Consider the following 21,685-nt stretch of genomic DNA (forward strand, 5'->3'; position numbering starts at 1 on the left):
GGGCCAGAGGCGGGGCGCACGGGGCCTTTAAGAGGCGCGGCGGCGCGGGCCCGGCTGACGCGGGCAGCTCCAGGACTCGCCACCCGCAGCGCTCAGGCTCCACTCTCGTCAGCGCCGCAGCGATGGATGGAGATGGTGATCCAGGTATCCGCTGCTGGCCCCGCTAGATACAGACCCGGGAGACAGGGCGGGCCATCGCCGCAGACGGCGCTCAAACTTTCGCGCCAGGAACACCCTGGAGACAGTCTAGGGAGCAGGTTTCTGCCGGGTGTCAGGATGTGGAGGGAGGAGGACGCCTAGGTCTCTGAAATGGCACGGAGGACTCTGGCATCCCAGGCTCTGGGCTTCCTGGGGTTTGAAAGCCAGGTTCTTGCTTCCATGAACTTCTTTCATTTGCTAGTGCTGCCCACCCTGCCTCTTGATCCTCCGGAGTCCCCGCGGGGTCCTAGGGTTGTTAAACCTCACCCTGCATCCATCCGAGCTTTCCGAGGGACTCTCTTCTTTGGAGGGGCCGCCTTGTATCGGAGTAGAGGCTGTTCCGTGGGGACCGGGCAGGGGATGAGGAGGTCAGCTTTTGGCAGAAGCTCTGGGTCCTCAAAGATTGCCCAGTCATCTTTTCTGGCACCAAAGACCCCACCCCTTCTCCCCTCAGCTCCCTGCTGGGCCTATAGGGGGTGGCTTGCTGAGTCAGACTGGGGAGCAGACCTGCTTGCCATGACCCTCGCCCCTTCCTCACTAACCACACCCAGAGTGGTCGCTCTTTAAGGGAGGTGAGGGAATAGATGAACTCAAGGTGGTCAGGCTTCCCTTCATCCCTGAACCCCGTCCACCCCCCTCCCCAAGCCCCACTCTCAGTCAGTGTCTCGCTTCAACATCATCTACAGGGCCCCAGATTTCTCCCTGGGCCCAGGAAGTCCCTGGACTCAGAGGCCCAACCCAGGTGAGCAAGTCAGCTTGGGGTCAGCATCCAGGGCTAGATAACTTTCCTAGCGTAACAATGTGGCAAATTGTGTGCAAAGGAGCAGGGGGGCGGGCTGTAATCCGATCTGGGGCCTCAATGCCAGGTCTAGGGGCCAGGAGAGAGGACTGGGTGAGGTACACCTTTCCTGAGAGCATCAGGTATCTGCTGGGGCCAGGGCAGGGCTGGGGTGCTGGTGGAGAGGTGAGGACAGTGGGCCCAGCTCTTCAGAGCTGTTGGAAGCAGGAGGGACCACTCTTTTTCTTTCTGCTTGATGATGTCCTGTGGTGGAACCTGGAAGAAATGCTAGGTCTCTCTGTGCCCGTTGTTTTCTCATTCCCAGTGGAGGGATAAACACCTACTTAAGAAAACATGACCAAAACACGTTAGAAATGCAGGGAAAGTAGTTTTCTCTCCTTCTCTTTCCCTTCCCCTCCCCCTCCCTCTTTCTCCTTCCCCTATCCGGGGTGTGTGTGTGTGTGAGTGTGTGTGTGTGTGTGTGTGTAAACAATTCACCATGGCTGATGGAGGATTCGTTGTGTGCTCTAAAGAAAGAGGGGAAATCCTGATTCAGCTTTCCTGGGTCAGACAGTGTAGTGATACTGGCTGCAACACCTTAGAGGGGATTTAGGGACCTGGCCATCTGTCCCTCCCCTGACACCTGACACAGGCCTGCTCCCCTTATTTCCTTGGTTTTTCAGGGTCCAGTCTTCAGGAACTCTGAGAGAAGCGGCCTCCATTACCCAGGATGGCTGGGTCCCCTCCCCACTGGCCCTCTCTCCTTTAGAGATACTAGGCACTCAGTGTCTGCTTACTCAAGGCTTCTTCGGTGGCCCAGATGAGGCGGGCTGAGATCCAAGAGATACACAGCTGCCCACACCATCCTGGGTATTCAATGGACTGACCTCAAGAACCCAGCCTGGGAGACGGTGCTTTTTTTTCCTGGTGCCCACTTCCCTCTGTAGGGTCAGGAGTTCCCACTGACTTAGCAAGAGTGGCTATGACTACCCCTGTTGCCTTGCTCCTTCCTCTGTGGGGAGGGGATGAATTTCACTATAAGTCTGATGGTCTGACACAACGATGACACCATTTCACAGATGAGGAGATTGAGGACAAAGGATGGGAAAGGAAGGAGGAAAGACTCTTCCCCAATCACCCAGTACCTCTCTTTGTTTTCCTTCCCCTCCTTATACAATATTGGCTGGGGATAGCTGGGTCTCTAGCCTGTTCTCCTCACCCATAGCGCTTGAGTCCCCCACCCTAATACTGACAGTGTGACCTACACAAAATCACTTTATATCCACAGTTGAGCATGTTCACCCACAGTACCAAAGCCTCTTTGTCCCCTCATGAAGCAGACTTGGGCCCAGCCTGGAGGAGATGATTTGAGGATTTAGGGAGTAGTTCCAATCTTCAGGGCAGTACCTTGCTCTTGATAGGCACTGGTAAAATACAGTAGCTCCTGGCTCTACACAGGGACAGAAGTGGTGTTTCCCAGGCCACATCCTTGAGGCTAGTCCATTGCACACAAAGGTTGTTATCAAACAACCAGACCAAGTACAGAAGCTAGAAAGTCCTTGATTGTGAACTTGTGCTGGGAGATTGTATGCTAAAAGTATGTCCAGGAAGGCTCCCCAGAGGATGGGAGGGACCCAGAGGTCTGGGAGGGTGCTTAGGAGAACTGACCCCTCAGTACAAAGCCATCAGTAATCCCAGATCCCTGTGGGTGTCTGTAAGTCCTGCAGGGGGAAGCAGCATTTGAAGCAATTCTTCTGGTTTAGGGGGAGTGGGAGAGTATCTGTGGTCTTGAGTGGTCTTCCTTTTTGGGCACAGTTTAGGGCCGCAGAACTTGTGTGTGTTGTGTGTATGTGAGGGGGGTAGGGAGAGGGAGAGGGAGAGGGAGAGAGAGAGAGGGAGAGAAGGAGGGGGAGAGAGAGAGTCAGACAGACACAGTGCTCCTTCTGGAATTCAGTATCACGTGTTAGCCTCACACTCACACTCTGCCTCCCGATTGCTGGAATTATAGGCGAGAGCCAGCAAGTCCCGGTTAAAAACCTCTGGCCCCCTGCTGTGGCTTACTCAAAGTGGGACGTGGAGTGGCACAGTTTGACAGTCACAGCTTTCCCTTACTCCCTGACCCGCAGAGAGTGTGAGCCACCCCGAAGAGGCGAGCCCGGAGGAGCAGCCTGAGGAGGCGGGCGCCGAGGCGAGTGCGGAGGAGGAGCAGCCCAGGGAGGAGGAGGAGGAAGAGACAGAGGCCGTGGAGTACCTTGCCGAGTTGCCTGAGCCACTGCTGCTGCGCGTGCTGGCAGAGCTGCCCGCTACGGAGCTAGTGCAAGCCTGCCGCCTGGTGTGCCTGCGCTGGAAGGAGCTGGTGGACGGCGCCCCACTGTGGCTGCTCAAGTGTCAGCAGGAGGGGCTGGTGCCTGAGGGCAGCGCTGATGACGAGCGGGACCACTGGCAACAGTTCTACTTTCTGAGCAAGAGGAGGCGCAACCTGCTGCGTAACCCGTGTGGGGAAGGTGAGGGCCACACAGTTGGATGCCCACTGTCCCTTCTAGAAAACCGCCCTCGGTGCCAGCCCGCTTCAAGGTTAAATGATATGAAGCACTTGGTGCAAGGTCTAGCCTGGAATATCCCTCTTCTTCCTTGGGTATCTCTTCCCAGGGCATCCACTCTCAGTGAACTAGGGCAAGACAGGTCCTGTGGACACTGAGTCTGGGGTAGAATGGAGGTGCCTACATTCCCGTCACTCGTCGTCTGCCCACTGAGACCTTGAGAAAGTACCCATGCCCACTCTGACTCCCAGTGCCAGAGCAAGAGCCAGCCTCAAGCAAGGGGCTGTGTGACCAGGGTGGGGCTGTCGTATCCCTACAGAGGACTTGGAGGGCTGGTGCGACGTGGAGCACGGTGGGGACGGCTGGAGAGTGGAGGAACTGCCCGGAGACAGTGGGGTGGAATTTACCCACGACGACAGCGTTAAGAAGTACTTCGCCTCCTCCTTCGAGTAAGAAGGGGCAAGGGGGAGTGGGAGGGGAAAGCGGGGCCCACCGGGTCCTGACGCCTGTTCCCCCAGGTGGTGTCGCAAAGCGCAGGTCATTGATCTGCAGGCTGAGGGCTACTGGGAGGAGCTACTGGACACCACCCAGCCCGCCATCGTGGTGAAGGACTGGTGAGCAGCTGTTAGGGTGGGTTCGGGACTGGAGGGGAAGGGGAAATGGTGGTAGTGGAAGGATTGGCCCTTTGCCACACTTGCAGTGTCGTGGCCACGTGGGACACGGGTCTGCAAGGGTTGGCAACGGGTGGGATGCTATTCCTCCCTTGAGTTTAAAATGTTAGCGAACAGGTTGTGCATATGCCCGCGTTTAAGTCAAGGCAAGGATATTACTAATAACTTAAGGCTTGCTTACCTCCTACGTGTACACACACACACACACACACACACACACACACACACACACACACACACATTCCTATTTGTGTCCGTGTGACCGTCCCTACAATGTGTACCCCCTAGGATGGATTTGGTTCCAAGGTTTGGTCTGGCTCATTTTGAGCTTGGCTCTGCAGGCCCAGCCTCCTCTTCTCTGTGGCCACAGCTTCTTTATCTGTGAAATGGGCACACTGCGGGACACTGGCCCGGCAGGGATGTTGGGTTGGGCCTAAGAGATCTCTGGCAGAGTGAGGCTCTGAGCAGGTGGGCCCTGTGTCCCGCACTCCCCTGCAGGTACTCGGGCCGCACGGATGCCGGCAGCCTGTATGAGCTCACTGTGAGGCTGCTGTCGGAGCATGAAGATGTGCTGGCGGAGTTCAATACGGGACAGGTGGCTGTGCCAGAGGATGGCAGCTGGATGGAGGTGATCCTGCTGGGCCGAGGGGGCAGGGATGGGACATTCCGGGTGGAGCGTGTGGAAACCCCATCCGCAGCGTTTGGACGCTGAGAGTGTGGTCCCCGTTAGCCCACAATCAGAGCTAGGGTCGAGGCGCTGCGCCCGAGTGGGACGGCAGGGGACAGCCTTAGACCCCTGAGGCTGACGCGGTACCTTTTCACCCCCAGATCTCCCACACTTTCACCGACTACGGGCCAGGCGTCCGCTACGTCCGCTTCGAGCACGGAGGGCAGGACTCGGTCTACTGGAAGGGCTGGTTCGGGGCCCGGGTGACCAACAGTAGCGTGTGGGTGGAACCCTGAGGGACCTCCCCTATCCCCACCATCTGCCCTCTAGGGCAGAATCCTGGAGTAGAATGGCCTTAATTTAGTTGGTAGCGTCCTCACCTGCCTCGTCTACGCCTTGCACCTGCCTCTCTCCCGCCCCTTCCTCCAGTCTGGTCCCCGAGGGGAGAGAAGGATTTGTTGCTTTTACTGTGGGATGGCTTCCATTTGCATCCCCATGGGCAGTCGCTTCTAGAATGTACGATCCGATCCGAGGGGGGAATGGGGCTGCTGCTGGATCCCGCGCACCTAGCATTGTGCCTGCCTCAGAGTGGGCACTCAATAAATATTTGTCCAAAGAAGGCAACAATGGAAGCGCAGATGAATGGACATCTCCCGCCTCCTCATCGCTCTCGGTCTCCCCAGGGTCCCTGGCCCGGCCTGGAAAAGTACTTGGTGGCAGTCCAGCTGCTCCGGTTTCCAGGGGCTCTTGGGTTGGTGTGGGGCCAGCTGAGCCTGTGCAGACCAGCGGACAAAGGCTAGGATTGTGAGTCTGAGGAGGGGCTGGCTGAGCCTGGCGCCTGAGGACATCCAAGCTGCCCAGAATCCACAACAGGGCTTGGTAAAGGAGTGTGGGGTGCCTGCCCAACTGTCCCTCTTGGCCCAGTAGTTAGGCTATGTCTTGCTGCGTTGTTCCTACCCCTCTCTGGAGCAGTTTGGCAGGGACCCCAACAGGTCTGGATACACATTCTCTTGGGCCTAGAGATGAAGGCTGTGGCGCGCGCGCGCGCGCACACACACACACACACACACACACACACACACACACACACACACGACACTGGGAGGAAGAATCTTGGCTACTCTTCTTTTTTTTTTTTCGGAGCTGGGGACCGAACCCAGGGCCTTGTGCTTCCTAGGCAAGCACTCTACCACTGAGCTAAATCCCCAACCCCTTGGCTACTCTTCTTATTCATCTCTGATTCATATTAACTTTCCTGGCCAGGATAGTATTGGTTTTATCTACAAGCTGGCTCCCTGCACCATACTGCTGTGGGAAGAGTGTGTTAAGCTGTAGGTTTAGGCTACTTGCTTTCTAGCATCCCAGCTCCTTCCCAGAATGCTCCATGGCTGACTGGGGGTGAGGAGAGGTCTTGTCACTGGTATTCTAATATAGCAACACACACACACCCACCTCCCGCTCTGCTTTCATCTTTTATTCGGAGGTTTGGTGCCACCTGCTGGTGAGGTGGGGCAGTCGCTTGAGCTGAGGTTTGTTTGCCTTGGTGGTGCTGTGACCCTTCTGTCTAATTGCTAAGTCTCTGTGTTGGGTCTTCCGGGTCTACATGTGTGCGCGCGTGCGTGTGTGCGCGTGTGTATGTGTGTGTGTGACATGTGTTCTGGTGCCCCCCCAAAGCATCAGATCACCCGCATTTGGAATTACAGGTGGTTATGAGCCTGCCGTAACTGCTGGGACCTGAACATGATTCCTCTGGAATCACAGCAAGTGCTCCTAACCTCCAAGTCATCTCTCCAGTCCCACTCCAAACTCTCCAGTTCCCCGTTCACCCCAGTCCTTTCTAAAGGAACCCCAAGTCTGTGGTGAAGGCAAGGTCCATACCCACCTTAGTTGCTAACCATAAGGGAAGCAATTGGTGACCTTGGGCGCAGCATAGTGGGAGGAAGTGTGAACTCAGGAGCTCCTGGGCTGAAATAAATGTTAGGTCAGGTGGAGCTTTAGGGCAAAGGACTGGGATGTGTGTGTGTGTAGCCTACCTGTCTCAGAGGAGGGAGCCCAAAGCTCTGAGGTCAGCCTTTCTGCCTCTAGGCAAAAAAAAAAAAATGGCTTCTGGAGGGTCAGGAATCCACCAAAGAGCCCCGAGGGATGAAGGGTAGGGTGACAGTTAAATTCAGTGGGTCGGGAGACCAGCTGGCTGACTGAGATGTGGGAGTCAGGAGGTGGAGTGTGAGTTCTGGGGCATAGGGTGCTTACTGTCTACTCCGAGATGAACGGAGACTGCAAGTGGCAACCAGAATGAACATAGAAATACATTTCCCGCTGGGGAACTGCGGTCCAAGTTCATTCTTGTCAATTAACTTATTTATTTATTTTACGTATGTGAGTACACTGTAGCTGTCTTCGGACACACCAGAAGAGGGCATCAGATCTCATTACAGATGGTTATGAGCCACCATGTGGTTGCTGGGAATTGAACTCAGGACCTCTGGAAGAGCAGTCAGTGCTCTTTTTTTTTTTAAAGATTTATTCATTTATTATATATAAGTACACTGTAGCATCGGATCCCATTACAGATAGTTGTGAGCCACCATGTGGTTGCTGGGATTTGAACTCAGGACCTCTGGAAGAGCAGTCAGTGCTCTTAACCACTGAGCCATCTCTCCAGCCCCCGCAGTCAGTGCTCTTAACCACTGAGCCATCTCTCCAGCACCTGACCCCTCCAAAGTTCATTCTTAATCCTCAACTGGGTAGAACCCACCCTGGAGGGCAGAGAGGAGGCTCATAGGGGAGCTGAGGTCAGCGTTCCTCAAGGGAAATTCCATGCGTCGGCCAGCAGGTGGCACCCAAGGGCTCATGTGTATGTGTGTGTGTGTGTGTGTGTGTGTGTGTGTGTGTGTGTGTGTGTGTTCTCTCTCAGTTCTCTTTTTAACAAGTTTAATATGTATCGAGTTTCTACTATGTGTCAGGCAGGGATCTCAGTCAGTCTCTGCTGGAATGCGCACTGTAGAGGAGAAACAGGATTACAAACAGTCAAATAAAGCCAGTGGTCAGCACTCCCCCTACACAGCAGGCGCCCTTTAAGAGCTTTGCATGTGTCAATGACTCAGAACAGCAGCAGAAGGTGGACAATTACTTACTTTGGTTTTGTTCGGTTTTTCTTTTTTGTCATCTCCCCCACTCCCCCACCTCCAACCCCAAGCTTTCTCTGTGTAACTTTGGCTGTCCCGGAACTCACTCTGTGGAGCAGGCTGACCTCAAACTCACAGAGATCCATCTGCCTCTGCTTCTTCTGGATGCTGGGATTAAAGGGGGTGAACCACCAATGTTCAGCGAAAATTAGTTTTTTTAATGTCTGGGCATGGTGATATATATCTTTAAACCCAACACTCTGGGGGCAAACTATCTGTGAGTTGGAGACCAATGTGATCTCTACACAGTGAATTCTAGGCCAGCCAGAGTTACACAATGAGACCCTGTCTCAAAACAATACAAGATAGAAAACCACAACCCCTCCCCCAGAAAACCCCAAATCAAAAACAATAGCAAAAAGGATAAAAAATTATTTTTTAAGGATTTATTTATCTTATGTATATGAGTACACTGTCGCTGTCTTCAGACACACCAGAAGAGGGCATCGGATCCCATTTCAGGTGTTTGTGAGCCACCATGTGGTTGCTGGGAATTGAACTCAGGTCCTCTGGAAGAGCAGTCAGTGCTCTTAACCGCTGAGCCATCTCTCCATCCCAAAAATTATTCTAAAGATCAATTTTTATTTCCCGTAAGTGTATGTGTATACGTCTCTTTGTGTATAAGCCGCATGTGTACAGGGACCCGAGGAGATCACCCGACCCCATGGAGAGGAAGTTACCATTAGTTGTGAGCCTCCTGATGTGGGTTCTGGAAACTGAACTTGAGTCCCCTGGAAGAACACCAAGTGCTTTTAAGTGCTGAGCCATCTCTCCAGTCCATGTTATTTCTATTTTTTCTTTTTTATGAGTGAGACAGAGCACAGACAAGCCGGGCAATTTCCCCGAGGTCACACAGTCCTCTAGCCCTTCACAGAAGGAGTCTACCCAGCTACTCAGGGACCTGGTCTCCACAGCATTGCCAACAAAGGAGGACTGAGGGTGACAGGGTTGCTTGGCCCAGGGCATAGGAAGGATCTCTGTGAAGGGACCTTTGAAGACAATGAGGAGGTCCCAGTCATACAGAGGCCTGGGAGAACAATGCCACAGAAGCAGCAAACACAAAGGCCCTGGGGTGGAAATGAACTTACGTACACACACATATCCCAGGAGAGCAGCCGGCACGCCTGGAGCAGTGGGCACACAGTTTGACATGAGCTTAGAGATGCAGGTGCTAGCCCTGAGGCTCTCCTGAGGACTCACTGTGCACTGTGCTACATGGTGTGAATACTCCAGGGAGAAGGGGCGATATGAGCTTCCTGTAGGGACAGGAAGTTGCTGGGAATGGGGGATTGGATAGCAGCAGTTTACAGACTTGCCCATGAAGTCACATTTCCAGAGAACACCAGATGACTGGATGGTAGCAGTGATGGATGGTGTTGTCACTGCAGCAGCAACAGGCACAGGCTAAGGACTCCTGTGCTGGTTTCCATGTAAGGAACTCGAGTCCAGGGTCTGGAGAGATGGCTCAGTGGTTAAGAGCACTGACTGCTCTTCCAGAGATCCTGAGTTCAATTCCCAGCAATCACATGGTGGCTCACAACTGTCTGTAATGGGATCCGATGCCCCCTTCTGGTGTGTCTGAAGACAGCTACAGTATACTCATAATCAATCAATCAATCAATCTTAAAAAAAAAAGAGCTCAGGTTCAGGGTAGGTGTAGTGGTGCACACCGTTAATCCCAGCACTTGGGAGGCAGAGGCAGGCAGAGTGCTGTGAGTTCCAGGCCAGCCTGGTCTACAAAGCCAGTGCAAGGCAGCCAGAGTTCTGTTACACAGAGAAACCTTGTCTCAATCCCACCTTCCCAAAAGAGCTCAGGTTTATCCCACCTGCTCACCAACCCCTTCTGGGAGACGCCCATGCATCATGTGTGTCAGTTACTGTTTTGTTGCTGTAACAAAAGACCTGACCAAGGCCATTTAAGGAGAGGAGGGGCTTGTTCAGGTCACAGTTGGAGAATACAGTCTTCCAAGGCATGGAGCTATCCAGCATGGGGGCTGGAGGCAGGTAAGGTGGCTGGTAGACTGCATCCACAGTCCTTTTCTCCCCGTCAGGACTCGCAGGCCGTGGGATGGTGCTGCCCACATTCAGGGTGGATCTACCCACCTCATTTAACTAAACAAGAAACTCCCTCATGGACAAGCCCAGAGACTTGTCTCCTACATGATTGTAGGAGCAGTTAAGTGGACAGTATTAACTTGTCCTAAGTGGGAAAGGCTGTTTGCTCATGAGGAAAGTGGAAGTGGTTTCCAGATCAGGGATGATCTAAGTTGTCATGGTACAGGGTCAGACATGGGCTCCACTGGGGCCAGAGAAAAGATGAGCTAGGGGCTGAAATGGTTATGACAGGAAGGTGACTTCAAGGTTCTGGCATAGGACATACCCCAGACAGATCGAATGAACATTAGGGGTGTCAAGACACTTTAATTAAGGTGTCATAAAATGTAAAATGGATTTCCTCATAGATTCCTGTTGGTTAGCTCTGTTTGGCAGGTTTGTAATGGAAAGGTCTCTTTTTAATTAATTGATTGATTATACGTGCATGGGTGTTTGGCCTGCTTGCATGTCCGCATGTGTCTAAGAAGACCTGAAGAGAGCCTGGATACTCTGGAGTTGGTGTTACAGATGGTTGTGAGCCACCATGTGGATGCTGAGAACTGAACCCATATCCCCTGGAAGAACAGCCAGCCGCTGATCCGTTTCCAGATTCTCTTTCTTTTTCCAATAGTTCTTGTAAATGGAGATTTGAGAGGGAAGCAAAGGGCAGTTTCTCTTACTACCACCAGATGGCAGCATCATCAAGGCAGTCCCCAGCCTAGCGTCCTCAGACCTGAGATTTGAATCCAAAGCCCAATCAGGGTCGAGCCCCCCATCCTCAGGGGCTTTGAAGAGGCTCAACCTTGGGGTTTCTCCATGAGACTTGTCTTTTGCTGTTTTGGGACAGTTTTGAGACAGTTCAGCCAGAGGCTGACACCAAACATCTGCTTCTCCTGCTTCTGTTCTCTGGTCCTGGGATTGCAGGTGTGTATGTACCATGACGCCTGGCTTAGGTTCAGACCCGAGTCTTACAGGACCCAAAGGACCCTGAGGGTCTTGGAGGTGGTCTTTAGGAGCTCCGGTGCTTCTGCCTTCGTTGAGCCCCCTTGACAGAAGAAAGCTTAGGATACTCAGACAGATCCGATCTAATCTCCTAGTGAGTAATGAGTCCACTGTCCCTCCTCTTCCCCCAAATTAAACCTAATCTCGTGTTGACTCTGCTGAGCAGGGAGAATAATGCAGAAGATTAAGACAAGATGGTATTCATTCTACTCCAACAAAAGCCAATTAATTGCTGGTAGGATTATCTCACTGAGTTAGAGCTGCTGTCAGCTCGGCAGACAACTAGGGTGCTTCTGCTTAGGCCTGTGCTGACACAGCAGGAGACATTCGGAGAGATATAAGGAAGAACTGCCTGGATGGGGAAGGGGGTGTGAGGATGGTGGAACCAGCCATGTGGTGATGTGGTCGGAGGGGAGCTGTGTGGAGCCCCTGTTTCCAAATGTGTGCCCCGGCACTTGCTTCCTAAGTTATAGCCACAGGATCACCCCATCCCAACCCAACTGGGATCTTCCCTGCCTCTTTTTTTCTTCTTCTTTTTCTTTTTTCTTTTTTTCGGAGCTGGGGACCTAACCCAGGGCCTTGCGCTTGCTAGGCAAGCGCCCTACCACTGAGCTAAATCCCCAACCCCCTTCCCTGCCTTTTGAGGCCACTTTCTACCAGTGAATGTGGGGGCCAAGCCTCCCTCTCTCCCCTGACTTCCCCTCTTCCTGCCTCTCCCAGGAGTCAGGGAAGCCACGTGTCTGGGCCTGTAATCCTAGCTACTGGGAAGGCTAGGACAAAAGGGCGGCAAGTTCAGCCTGGGCTACAAAGTGAGTTCATTGCTAACCTGGGCTACAGAATGAGGGCAAACCCAGTCTTGAAAATAAGAGGCGAAAGAGGGCTGGGGATATAGGTCAGAGATAGAGCACTTGTCCAACATGTGGTGGTGGGGGTGGAGGCTCTGGGTTTCACCCCCAGCACAGAGAGAAGAAAAGGGATGGGGTTAGCAGACACACTAGGGCCTCCCCTGGATTTGCTGCTTCTCTTTATAGCACTTTATAGAAATAAAGGTGCAATCTGGACCCTGAGGGACCTGCCCTGATGTTGCTCAGGCTAAGGCGCACCACACACTGAGGGCTGCAGGAGCAGAGGGGGGCGCTGCCCACATCATGACTCTCCCATACTATCTGTCTCAGTTGCTGTCCACTTCCCCACACAGCCTTCCCAGAGGCTTCCCTTAGTCACCTTGACATGTACAGGAAGAAGCTGGGGTTCACAGAGCTCCCTCACTGTACCCTGCAGACCCACAGGAGTCCAAGGGGCTCCCAAGGCACAAATCCTTCCTACAGGGCTGTGGTACACACGTTTTGTGGATGGACGAAGCCCTATTTCCGGCAGATGGGAGGCTGTGGCACACATATACCTTCTCTCTGGCTCTCAGCCGTGCTGTCAGTGGGACGTGGGGCTCCCCTCACAGCCCTGTGGCTCACCTTCTTCTCCTGCTCTGTGGGAAGCTCACCACCCCATCGGGAGAGCACAGCTTCACTGACTTTGATCCGTGAGTCATTGATATTTTCTGAACACAACAAAAACGTCCCTGAGGTGCGGTTTGACAGTCCAGGATATGTCACAGCTGTGTGCCCGGTGTGCTAAGCACCATTCATCTCTGGTCACATTGAATCCAGTCAGTGAACTTCTGTACTGGGTCATCCCATCTGGAGGCTCAGAGAGGGGCAGCCTGGTTCTGTGTCACATAGTACACGGCAGGGGTGCTGGACTCAGTGGATGTCAATCACACAGAGCAGGGGGGAATCATATAGCGGCCAGGGGGTTTCCTGCACAAGGGATTTCCCCACAGTGATTGCTACATTTAGGCATGATCTGGAGGATACACCTGCTCATGGGTGATCAGTGACCTAAAGGGTCCTCATCCATGGAAGTTCAGACTGTGTGGGAGACAGACTTTTTTTTTTAAAGGGGGAATTACCCACTCTGTGACTCATCTCCTCTGTTAAATGGAGCTGTAATCTGTCCCCCAAGGAGTTTCTCTTTTGTGGGCACCAGTCTGTAAAATAGACTATGTGGGACAGTGAACCAGGTGTGAGGGAACAGCTTCTTTAGTGTGGATGGTCAGTCAGGGAGGGCTTCCTGGAGGAGAAGGCAAGTGGGCCGTTAGCCTCTGAATTCCTGGGCTGAAGAACTTCCTTCCCTGTTAGGCAACATCAGCTCCCTGGTCCTTCCTGGCCGCAGGGTCTCCCTGACCCACCGGTGTTCTATGGTGGGACAGGGATGCTGGTGGATTTCCTTCTGACCTTAGATGGTGATTGAGTGTGGGAGGAGATGGCTTCAGGCAGCGGGCTGTGTGTGAGGAGGAAAACCTTGTCCGGAGACCCTCCAAGCTTCTTAAAGACAGATATCTCAGGGGGAAAAAAAGGCAAAAGAAAAAAAAAAAAGCAAAAATTTTTTTTAAAAAAAAAGGAAAACAAGAAAGAGGGAATCGGGCAGGGAAAATGATTTTCTCGGCTGGCGTTTTCAGGGGAATTAAATCCTCTTTCTCGTCACCAGCGAGTGGAATAATCCAATCTATGAGGCAGAAGCCCCCTCCTATTTATTGCAGCGCCTTTGACCTAACAGTATCGGGCTGCGTTTGAAATCAGACCATCCCGGGGAGGGAGCGCCGGAGGGAGGGAGCGCCAGCCCCCGGACCAATTACTCTGCTCGCCGACACCAGAAAAATGAATTATTCCCCGAAAGCAGCCTCCTCGGCTGATGAATTCTGCACTGCAGAGCTGCGGAGTTCTCCCAAATTGAATCGAAGCTTTGAGAGATGTTTAAAACCAGGTGGAGTGTGTATCGATGGAGAGGGGCTCCGACAGCCTCGGGGGTTTCTGCTGCTGGCAGGGGTCCAGGGAGGGAGCGAGGGATAGCCCACTTTCCTGCTGCAGAGGTCCCTTGTGCTCAGCTGAGGCGAAATGCTTTGTTCCCAGCCTGGGGCTCAGAGAGGCCAGGTTGTCTGTCTGAGGCCACACAGTGAGCAGGTAACCATGGCAACCCGGTACCTTTCCGTCCCTGTCCTCTGGGCCTTGCTGGAAACGCCTCTTCATCCCTCTCCCTCCCCGGGAAGCCCAGATTGAACACGTTGGCTCTGAGCAAGCTCTTCCCACTCTGAATCACTGAATCTGTAAGCTGTGTGACCTGAGGCACGGAGCTCCATCTTCCTGGGCCTCGGCGTCCTGACCCCGCTCCCAGCGATGCTAAATAAAATCCTGGATCGCCACCCTGGCAGCTACAAATGACAGAAACATTTGTCACTCCAAGTGGCCAACTAAAGCAAACTTGGCATATTAGTCAAGAGTCCCCTACAGGCACAGAACTGATAGGATCGGCATCTATAGTAAAAGGGGATGGATTAGGCTGGTCTATAAACTGGGCTCTGGGTAGTTCAACAACGCTGCCTCTTGATTAAAAGGCCGAGAACCTGGAAGTTGTTCAGTCCACAAGGCTGGATGTCTCAGCACTCCCACTGTGTTGCTGGACTTCTGTAGGACTCTCAGAGACCCGCTGATCATTAGTCTGCATTGAAACTCTAATACAGGTGAAGGAATACCTCAGACACAGGATAGATGAACTTGCCAAGAGGGAGGGCGAGCAGGCCCAAAGCAAAGAACCCTTCCATGTTTTTTAAGGTGGACTGCCTCCGGAAGGCATGGCCCCGATTTAGGGTGGGCTTTTCTGCTTCAAATCACCTAAGAAAATCTCTCACAGGAGTGCCCAGAGGCTTGGGTTCTAGTTGGTTCCAGAGGCAGTCAGGTTGACAACCAAGGTTAGCCTACACACCTAAGTTCACCTAATGGGGGTATACCGGAATGGTTGTTTGTGGTTTTTTGCTTGTTTGTTTGTTTGTTTATATACTTTGTGTGTGTGTGTGTGTGTGTGTGTGTGTGTGTGTGTGTGTGTGTGAGAGAGAGAGAGAGAGAGAGAGAGAGAGAGAGAGAGAGAGAGAGAGCCAGGGCATGCATGTGGGAGTCAGAGGGTAACTTTCAGGAGTCCCTTCTCTGTACCGAAGCTTCTGGAATTGAACTCAGTTGGTCAGATCTGTGTGGCTCTCTCTCATCTTCCTTCTCGCGTACAGGAGAGAACTGAGGTTCAACAGGGTGGACAGGGCCACACACACCATCATATAGCTAGTTAGCACGAAACCACGATTCCGTCTGAGTTTCTCTAATCTGGTGGGGGGAAGCATGGCCTCTGTACCCAGTGGGCACTGAGGCCCTGGGGCTGCTCTGAGAGGATCTCTTAGTACTCCTGGGCATGCATGCACGGAGGTAGAGCGAAGGGACCACAGTGTGCCGATTCACAGGAAGCCACGTGAGTGCCCCTGGGAGCTAGGACATGGGATGGTTGTGTCCCCATTTCCAGCTTCTAGAAAGAGACCTAGAGTTCGCTATTGGTCTCCCCACCCACCCCCCCTTTAAGCACTTAAAGAACAGACCAGAACTGATAGCTAAATTAAACCTGCTGAGAGCGCCTGTTTAATTGAAAATGCCATCTGTAATTTAAATGTCAGAATCAGGGATGGTTACTGCAGCCGCCTTGAAGACTGGGTCTCATTTCACAGTTTCAAAACAGACCAAGAGAAACGGCAAATGGACCGTGGCCTGCGGCATCGTGGAGCGATTAATAACTTCTCTGGTCCTGCTGAGCTCTGGCTTCCATGGCAGCCCCGTAAAGAAGGCTCCGGATGGGGGCTGGGAGCTCTGGGCTCGGGGCTCAGCCCCTGCCTCACCTCCAAAGCCTTCTGCTCCATCTCCACCCAGCATCAGGGCAGCCTTGCCAGACTGCACAGCTTTCCTTCACAGGGTCTCTTTTGCCTTCCTGGGGTCAGAGCCCTGCCTCCTAACCTGACACCCTCCTTCCCAAGATCGTTGCAATCCCACAGTTCCTATGACCAAAGACAAACAGAGAACTTTGGCCATTTGGGGGTCCCTTTTTTCATGTTCGATGCTTGTTAGAGGGGATCTCGGATGACAGACAGACTTAGGAGGAAGACCAGCAGTGGGCAGCCCTGCAGTCAGTCCTGCTGACTTCGCAGGAAATTTGGACGTGTGTCTTTCACTCTTCCCAAGTTCAGGGTTCTCTTCCCTACAGATACCCACTAATTCTCAGAACACCATTCCTCCATGAGGTTTCCAGGCAACCGGACAGCCCTCAGACCACCTCTTCTCTCCTGCCTCTGCATCTGGAAGCCTGGCCAAGAGCTATTCTTTGGTGACTTCTAGGGTAAGGGAAGACATGATGTTGTTCTGGATGTCAGTGGACACCGAGAGTCACTTTGCCTCGGATTCCTGTCATCTGGAGTGGGGGAGGGGACTCGGGGCTAGGGTCATTTTGACAGTGGGAGGAAAGAAAAAAGAAAAAACAAACAAACAAAACCCAAAGCTATGCTTTCCTTCAGGTGCCTGAAATCAGTGCGACCCGGTAAGTACTGAGTCACAGTGGCTGCCGAGGGGAAACGTGATTGGGGGCATCTTTGAAGCGATTAGAGACAGAATAAGGCAGAGTGGGTTGAGGCATCTGTCTCTGCCCTCCTCCCTGTCCTCCTCTTCCTCTTCTCCTTCTTCTAAGACAGGGTCTCACGCAGCTCACCCTGGCTTCAAACTCTCCACAGAGCCAAGGATTGATTATCTTAGAACGACTGACTGACTCTCCTGTCTCCTCCTCCACAGTGCTGGATCGCAGGCAATGCACGGGCACACGGGGGCTTTGGATTGTCAGGATCTAAGCCAGTATTTCAGAGTGCTGGGCTGCTATACTAACTACATCCCTGACACCTTCCTCACTCTCTGTTCATCCACTAGGAAATTATTGAAGGGCTATTATACTTTGGCTAGTAAGAAAGGAATGAAACGAGAAGGTTGGGAAATACCAATATTATCAGGTGTGGGGATGACATCTATCACCCCAGTCCAGGGCAGGTAAGCCTGGGATTTGGGATCTGAAGGGGCAGAGGGCAGATTCTGGAAAGAACGGTCCCCAGCAGATTACAGGCGCCAGGTTTGATTTATGCCTTTCTGCGTGCTTCACCCGCAAGCTGATTCTGTCCCAGAAAGGTGACAACAGTGGGGTGCAGACATTCCAACTCAGGGAGCACGCTATGATTATAGGTGTGCACCGCGATGCCCAGTTTTATGTGGGTCCGAAGACGGCACACAGAATCTGGGGCAACGTGGGAAGCTGAGGAGGGGGAGGTGGTGGTGGGCAGAAAGCCCCTCCTCACACTCTCCCTGCCCCCACTCCTGCCCATGTGACCCCATAGTGGGCCATCACCAGGAGTTCTGACTGGGTTGCCTCAGGGAGCAATCTCCTGCCCTGATTAACTTTCTGTCACCTCAGAGCTGAGTGTCGAGGCCTCATCCCAGGAAGGATGCTGGGGACTGAGAAGGGAGGGTGAGGGAGGCCTGGCATTTATTTCCTGGGCCTTTGCCACCGTGAATCATAGGAGCCCCAGACACTTCCCCTGCATCCCAACGGGTGGCTTGCCAGGTGAAATGTTCCAGGGTTGAGTCACGATTCAGGCTGTGCCCTGGAGCTGCTGGGAGCTTGTGGAGGGTCAGGGATGGGGTTTGGGGGAGGCTGAAGTGTGGGAAGGGAGCAGCCACCCTCTGCTTCCAGGGGGCTGTGATTCCCCATTTATCAGGGAACACTAACTGGGTTCCAGCATCTCCTGCTGTGCCCTGGGCTGGGGGCTGGGTATGCGAGGAGGCAGCCCAGCCTGGTCCCTTACCTACAGGTGAGGCAGTTCTGAGCGCTGTCCGAGGGTAGGTAGACACTTAGGTCTCTCTCTTGCCCTTACCCATCCCATCCCTTCTCAGTCTGCCTCTGCCTAGAGGGTCATATAAGATATCTGGGGGTGGGAGGGGCTGGGGATGTAGCTCTGTTCGGGGAATGCCTGCCTAGCACTAGCAAGGTCCTGGGTTCAATTCCTAGAATCCTTTAAAACTGGGAGGGGTGGTGCACACCTGTCATCCCAACACTTGATGGGTGGAGGCAGGAGAATTTGCTCTCGCTCTCTTGCCTTCCTGCTCTTTCCTCTCGCCCCTTCCTCCTCTCCCCCCACTCCCCTCCCTCCTCTCCACATGAGCATGGCTGGCCTCTACTCTTCTTCTCTCTGTCTCTCCGTCTTTCTCTGTGTCTACTACCCTCTCAGCTCCCCTCCCCACGCCCTAATAAAACTCTAGTCTATATCAAAAAGAAGTTCTAGTTCATCCTCAGATACTAACTACATCGTGAGTTCAAGGCCAGCTTGGGTCACATGAAAGCCCGTCTCAAAAATAGGGTGCAGGGGAGATTGCTCAGTGGATAAGAGAACTTGCTTCGAAAGCATGAGGTCTTGGGTCTGAATGCCGGGCAAACTTAATAAGCCAGGCATGGTTACATGTAGTCCCAGCACTGTGGGAGGCAGAGGCAGGAGGGTCCCTGGGGCTTGCTGGGTGCAAGCCCAGTTCTAGGTTCAGTGGGAGACCCCATGTCAAGAGAATGGTGCACAAAGTGGCAGAGTGGGATACCCAGTGTATCTTGCTTTACACACGTGTAAAGGAGACATACTGGAACTGCCTTGTGCACATATACCATACATGTGTATACACAAAACATAAATGGACAAACAACAGAATATTTAAATCCTAACTTACAAGTTCTCTCCATGAACCCTCCTCTGCCAGGACTCTTCTTTCTAGGACTCTCCCTTCCAGGACCCTCCCTTCCAGGACCCTCTCTTCCATGACCCTCTCTTCCAGGACTCTCCCTTCCAGGACTCTCTCTTCCAGGACCCTCCCTTCCAGGACTCTCCCTTCCAGGACCCTCTCTTCCAGGACTCTCCCTTCCAGGACCCTCTCTTCCAGGATCCTCCCTTCCAGGACCCTCCCTTCCCAGAACTGTCCCTTCCAGGACCCTCTCTTCCAGGACCCTCCTTTCCAGGACCCTCCCTTCCAGGACCCTCTCTTCCAGGACCCTCCCTTCCAGGACTCTCCCTTCCAGGACCCTCCCTTCCAGGACCCTCTCTTCCAGGACCCTCCCTTCCAGGACTCTCCCTTCCAGGACCCTCCCTTCCAGGACTCTCCCTTCCAGGACCCTCCCTTCCAGGATCCTCCCTTCCAGGACCCTCCCTTCCAGGACTCTCCATTCCAGGATCCTCCCTTCCAGGACCCTCCCTTCCAGGACCCTCCCTTCCCAGAACTGTCCCTTCTAGGACCCTCTTCAGGACCCTCCCTTCCAGGAACCTCCCTTCCAGGACCCTCCCTTCCAGGATCCTCCCTTCCAGGACCCTCCCTTCCAGTGATGCCCCACTTACTGATATGGGGCTGCTCCCAGGTAGGAGTTGGAGCTTCTGTCTCTGTTGGGCCACTTTCAGCATCACAGGTGGTTTGAAGATCGGGAATGCGGCTCCCAGCCACCCTTCCTTCCCACGCCCAGGTTAACGATGGAGATAAGACCTTAAGCTAATTGAGGTCTTGCTCAAGGTTAACTGGTACTTTCATCAGTGTGAATGATAGCTGCTTCTGGGTCTGAGAAGGAGGCAGGGATGGGATGATGCAGAGCCCAGAGGCTCCTTCCCAGAGGGAGCCGAGACTCCTAGATGTACCGTAGAGCTGCCATTTCCCTCTTCTCCGATCATATCAAGAGCAGCCTGGGCCTCCTGTCTGTGGCAGGCTTCTCTCTCCACTCTCACAATGTCCTCATTAATTTATTTTCTACTTATTTACGTGTGCGTGTGTGTATGCGTGTGTGTGTGTGTGTGTGTGTTTGCGCGTGTGTGCATACACAAGCACTTTTTTTTTTTTTTTTGGTTTGTCATCAAGGCTGGGCTGGCTGGCCAGGAAACCCCAGAGATCCACTTGTCTCTCCCTCTCTAGAGATGGGATTATAAATGAGAACTACAAGGTTCAGATTTTTTTTGTAACCTTTAAAAAAATTGTTTATCTTATGTATATGAGCACACTGTAGCTGTCTTCAGACACACCAGAAGAGGGCATCAGATCGCATTACAGATGGTTGTGAGCCACCATGTGGTTGTTGGGACTTGAACTCAGGACTTCTGGAAGAGCAGTCAGTGCTCTTAACTGTTGAGCCATCTCTCCAGCCCCGAGGTTCAGATTTTTAAAATTAAGATTTAATTAGTTTATTTAGTGTTCGTCCTGCCTGTGTGTCTGGGCACCGCATGTGCACCTGGTACCTGTGGAAACCAGAAGAGGGCATTATTTCTTGTGGAACTGGAGTTACAGATTGTTGAGCCACCCTGTGATTGCTGGGCATTGAACCTGGGTCCTTTGGAAGAGCATCCAGGGCTCTTGACTACTGAGCCACCTCTCTGGCCAGATTTGCCAGGGGATCGAACTCAGATCTTCATGCTCTTGCAAAAAGCAGTTTACTGACTAAGCCTTCTCCCTTGCTTGGTTGATTTACTTCCTTACCCGCTCTGCTAGATGGGGAAGCAGTGGGCAGAGGCTTTGCAGGCTTTTTTCCTCCACTCCACCCAGCCGCCTGCTTTGCTGCCCCTTACCCCTCAGTTCCTCAATGGCGCCTCCTCTTCCCGACTTCCATTCAGCTGTGGGCGTTTACTTACTTGCTCGCTTTGAGAACAGGTTTCCCTCTCCAGTCCAGTCTGGCTTCAAACTTGTGATTCTCCTGCCTTGGCCTCCCTCCTTCTGGGATTACAGGTGTGCGCCGCTCCCTCACCTGGCTTTGGATGTGGTGTGTGTCCTGGAAAGTCGCAGAGGGCAGGGAGCTTGGTGCCAACACGCTGGTTCAGACGTGTAGAGATTTTTAACATGTGAGACTGCATGGGACAGCGATGGGGTATTTATCACCTCTTAGCCCAGCTCATTCATTACTCAAGACTGGGTTAGGTCCCATGAGAAGAAAGTGTCGTTGCTGTTATTTTTTAATAACAATAAAATAATTGATTAATAATAAATAATTTTAATAATAGCTGGCTGTGGTGGTTTACATCCGTAATCCCAGAATTTGGGAAGCTGAGGCAGGAGGATTTTTTTTTTACAGTCCACACCTCAGTTTCTTTCCGCTTCACATGGTCTATGATGTCATCTGCCACCCACCAGAGCTGTGCACATACCACACCTTGCTCTTCGCTCTCCAGAGAAGTCCCCTTTCTCCACTGAGCACCCAGTACCAAGAGAAAAAAAAAGATCATCTGTGATCTTGGGAAGCTCCTACTGTTTCCCTCAACTCAGCAACCCACAGTGCTGAAGGAGGCTGAGGTAAGCCAACATTAGTTCCTCAGACTCTGAATCAAACAGTCTGGTTCATTAGTTTTTCCAGACAGGGTTTCTCTGCATAGTCCTGACTGTCCTGAAACTCACTGTGTAGACCAGGCTGGCCTTGAACTCGGAGCTCTGTCTTGAAGGACTGAGATTGAAGACGTGCACCATCATGGCTCAGCCAGAATCCTGATTTTTGTCCCTCTTTCAGTGTCCTTTAGCTTTGGGGTCACAGGGAGGAAGCAGACAGGAGACCCCGAAACAGACTGACAGAAGCAATAGACTCCACTTCCC

At 52.8% G+C, this 21,685-nt stretch overlaps 1 protein-coding gene across 1 annotated transcript; it reads left to right on the forward strand.

The window, feature by feature from the left end:
* The first annotated feature begins 65 nt into the window (after positions 1 to 65).
* Fbxo2 (F-box protein 2) lies at positions 66 to 5,495 on the forward strand. The gene is made up of 6 exons (NM_053511.2): positions 66 to 144; positions 3,103 to 3,480; positions 3,836 to 3,965; positions 4,035 to 4,130; positions 4,686 to 4,815; positions 5,016 to 5,495. Exons 1-6 carry the CDS (start codon positions 123 to 125, stop codon positions 5,148 to 5,150), a joined length of 891 nt encoding a protein of 296 aa, NP_445963.2. The 5' UTR covers positions 66 to 122; the 3' UTR covers positions 5,151 to 5,495.
* The last annotated feature ends 16,190 nt before the right edge of the window (positions 5,496 to 21,685 follow it).

The sequence above is a fragment of the Rattus norvegicus genome, chromosome 5 (assembly GCF_036323735.1).
Source record: "Rattus norvegicus strain BN/NHsdMcwi chromosome 5, GRCr8, whole genome shotgun sequence".
NCBI classification, from domain to species: domain Eukaryota; kingdom Metazoa; phylum Chordata; class Mammalia; order Rodentia; family Muridae; genus Rattus; species Rattus norvegicus.

Excerpts from the sequence above, each read along its gene's own strand:
- Fbxo2 (NM_053511.2), top strand. The coding sequence starts at position 123 with ATGGATGGAGATGGTGATCCAG. Across the intron at positions 3,966-4,034 it reads TACTTCGCCTCCTCCTTCGA|GTGGTGTCGCAAAGCGCAGG; the intron begins GTAAGAAGGGGC and ends CTGTTCCCCCAG. Across the intron at positions 4,816-5,015 it reads AGGATGGCAGCTGGATGGAG|ATCTCCCACACTTTCACCGA; the intron begins GTGATCCTGCTG and ends TTTCACCCCCAG.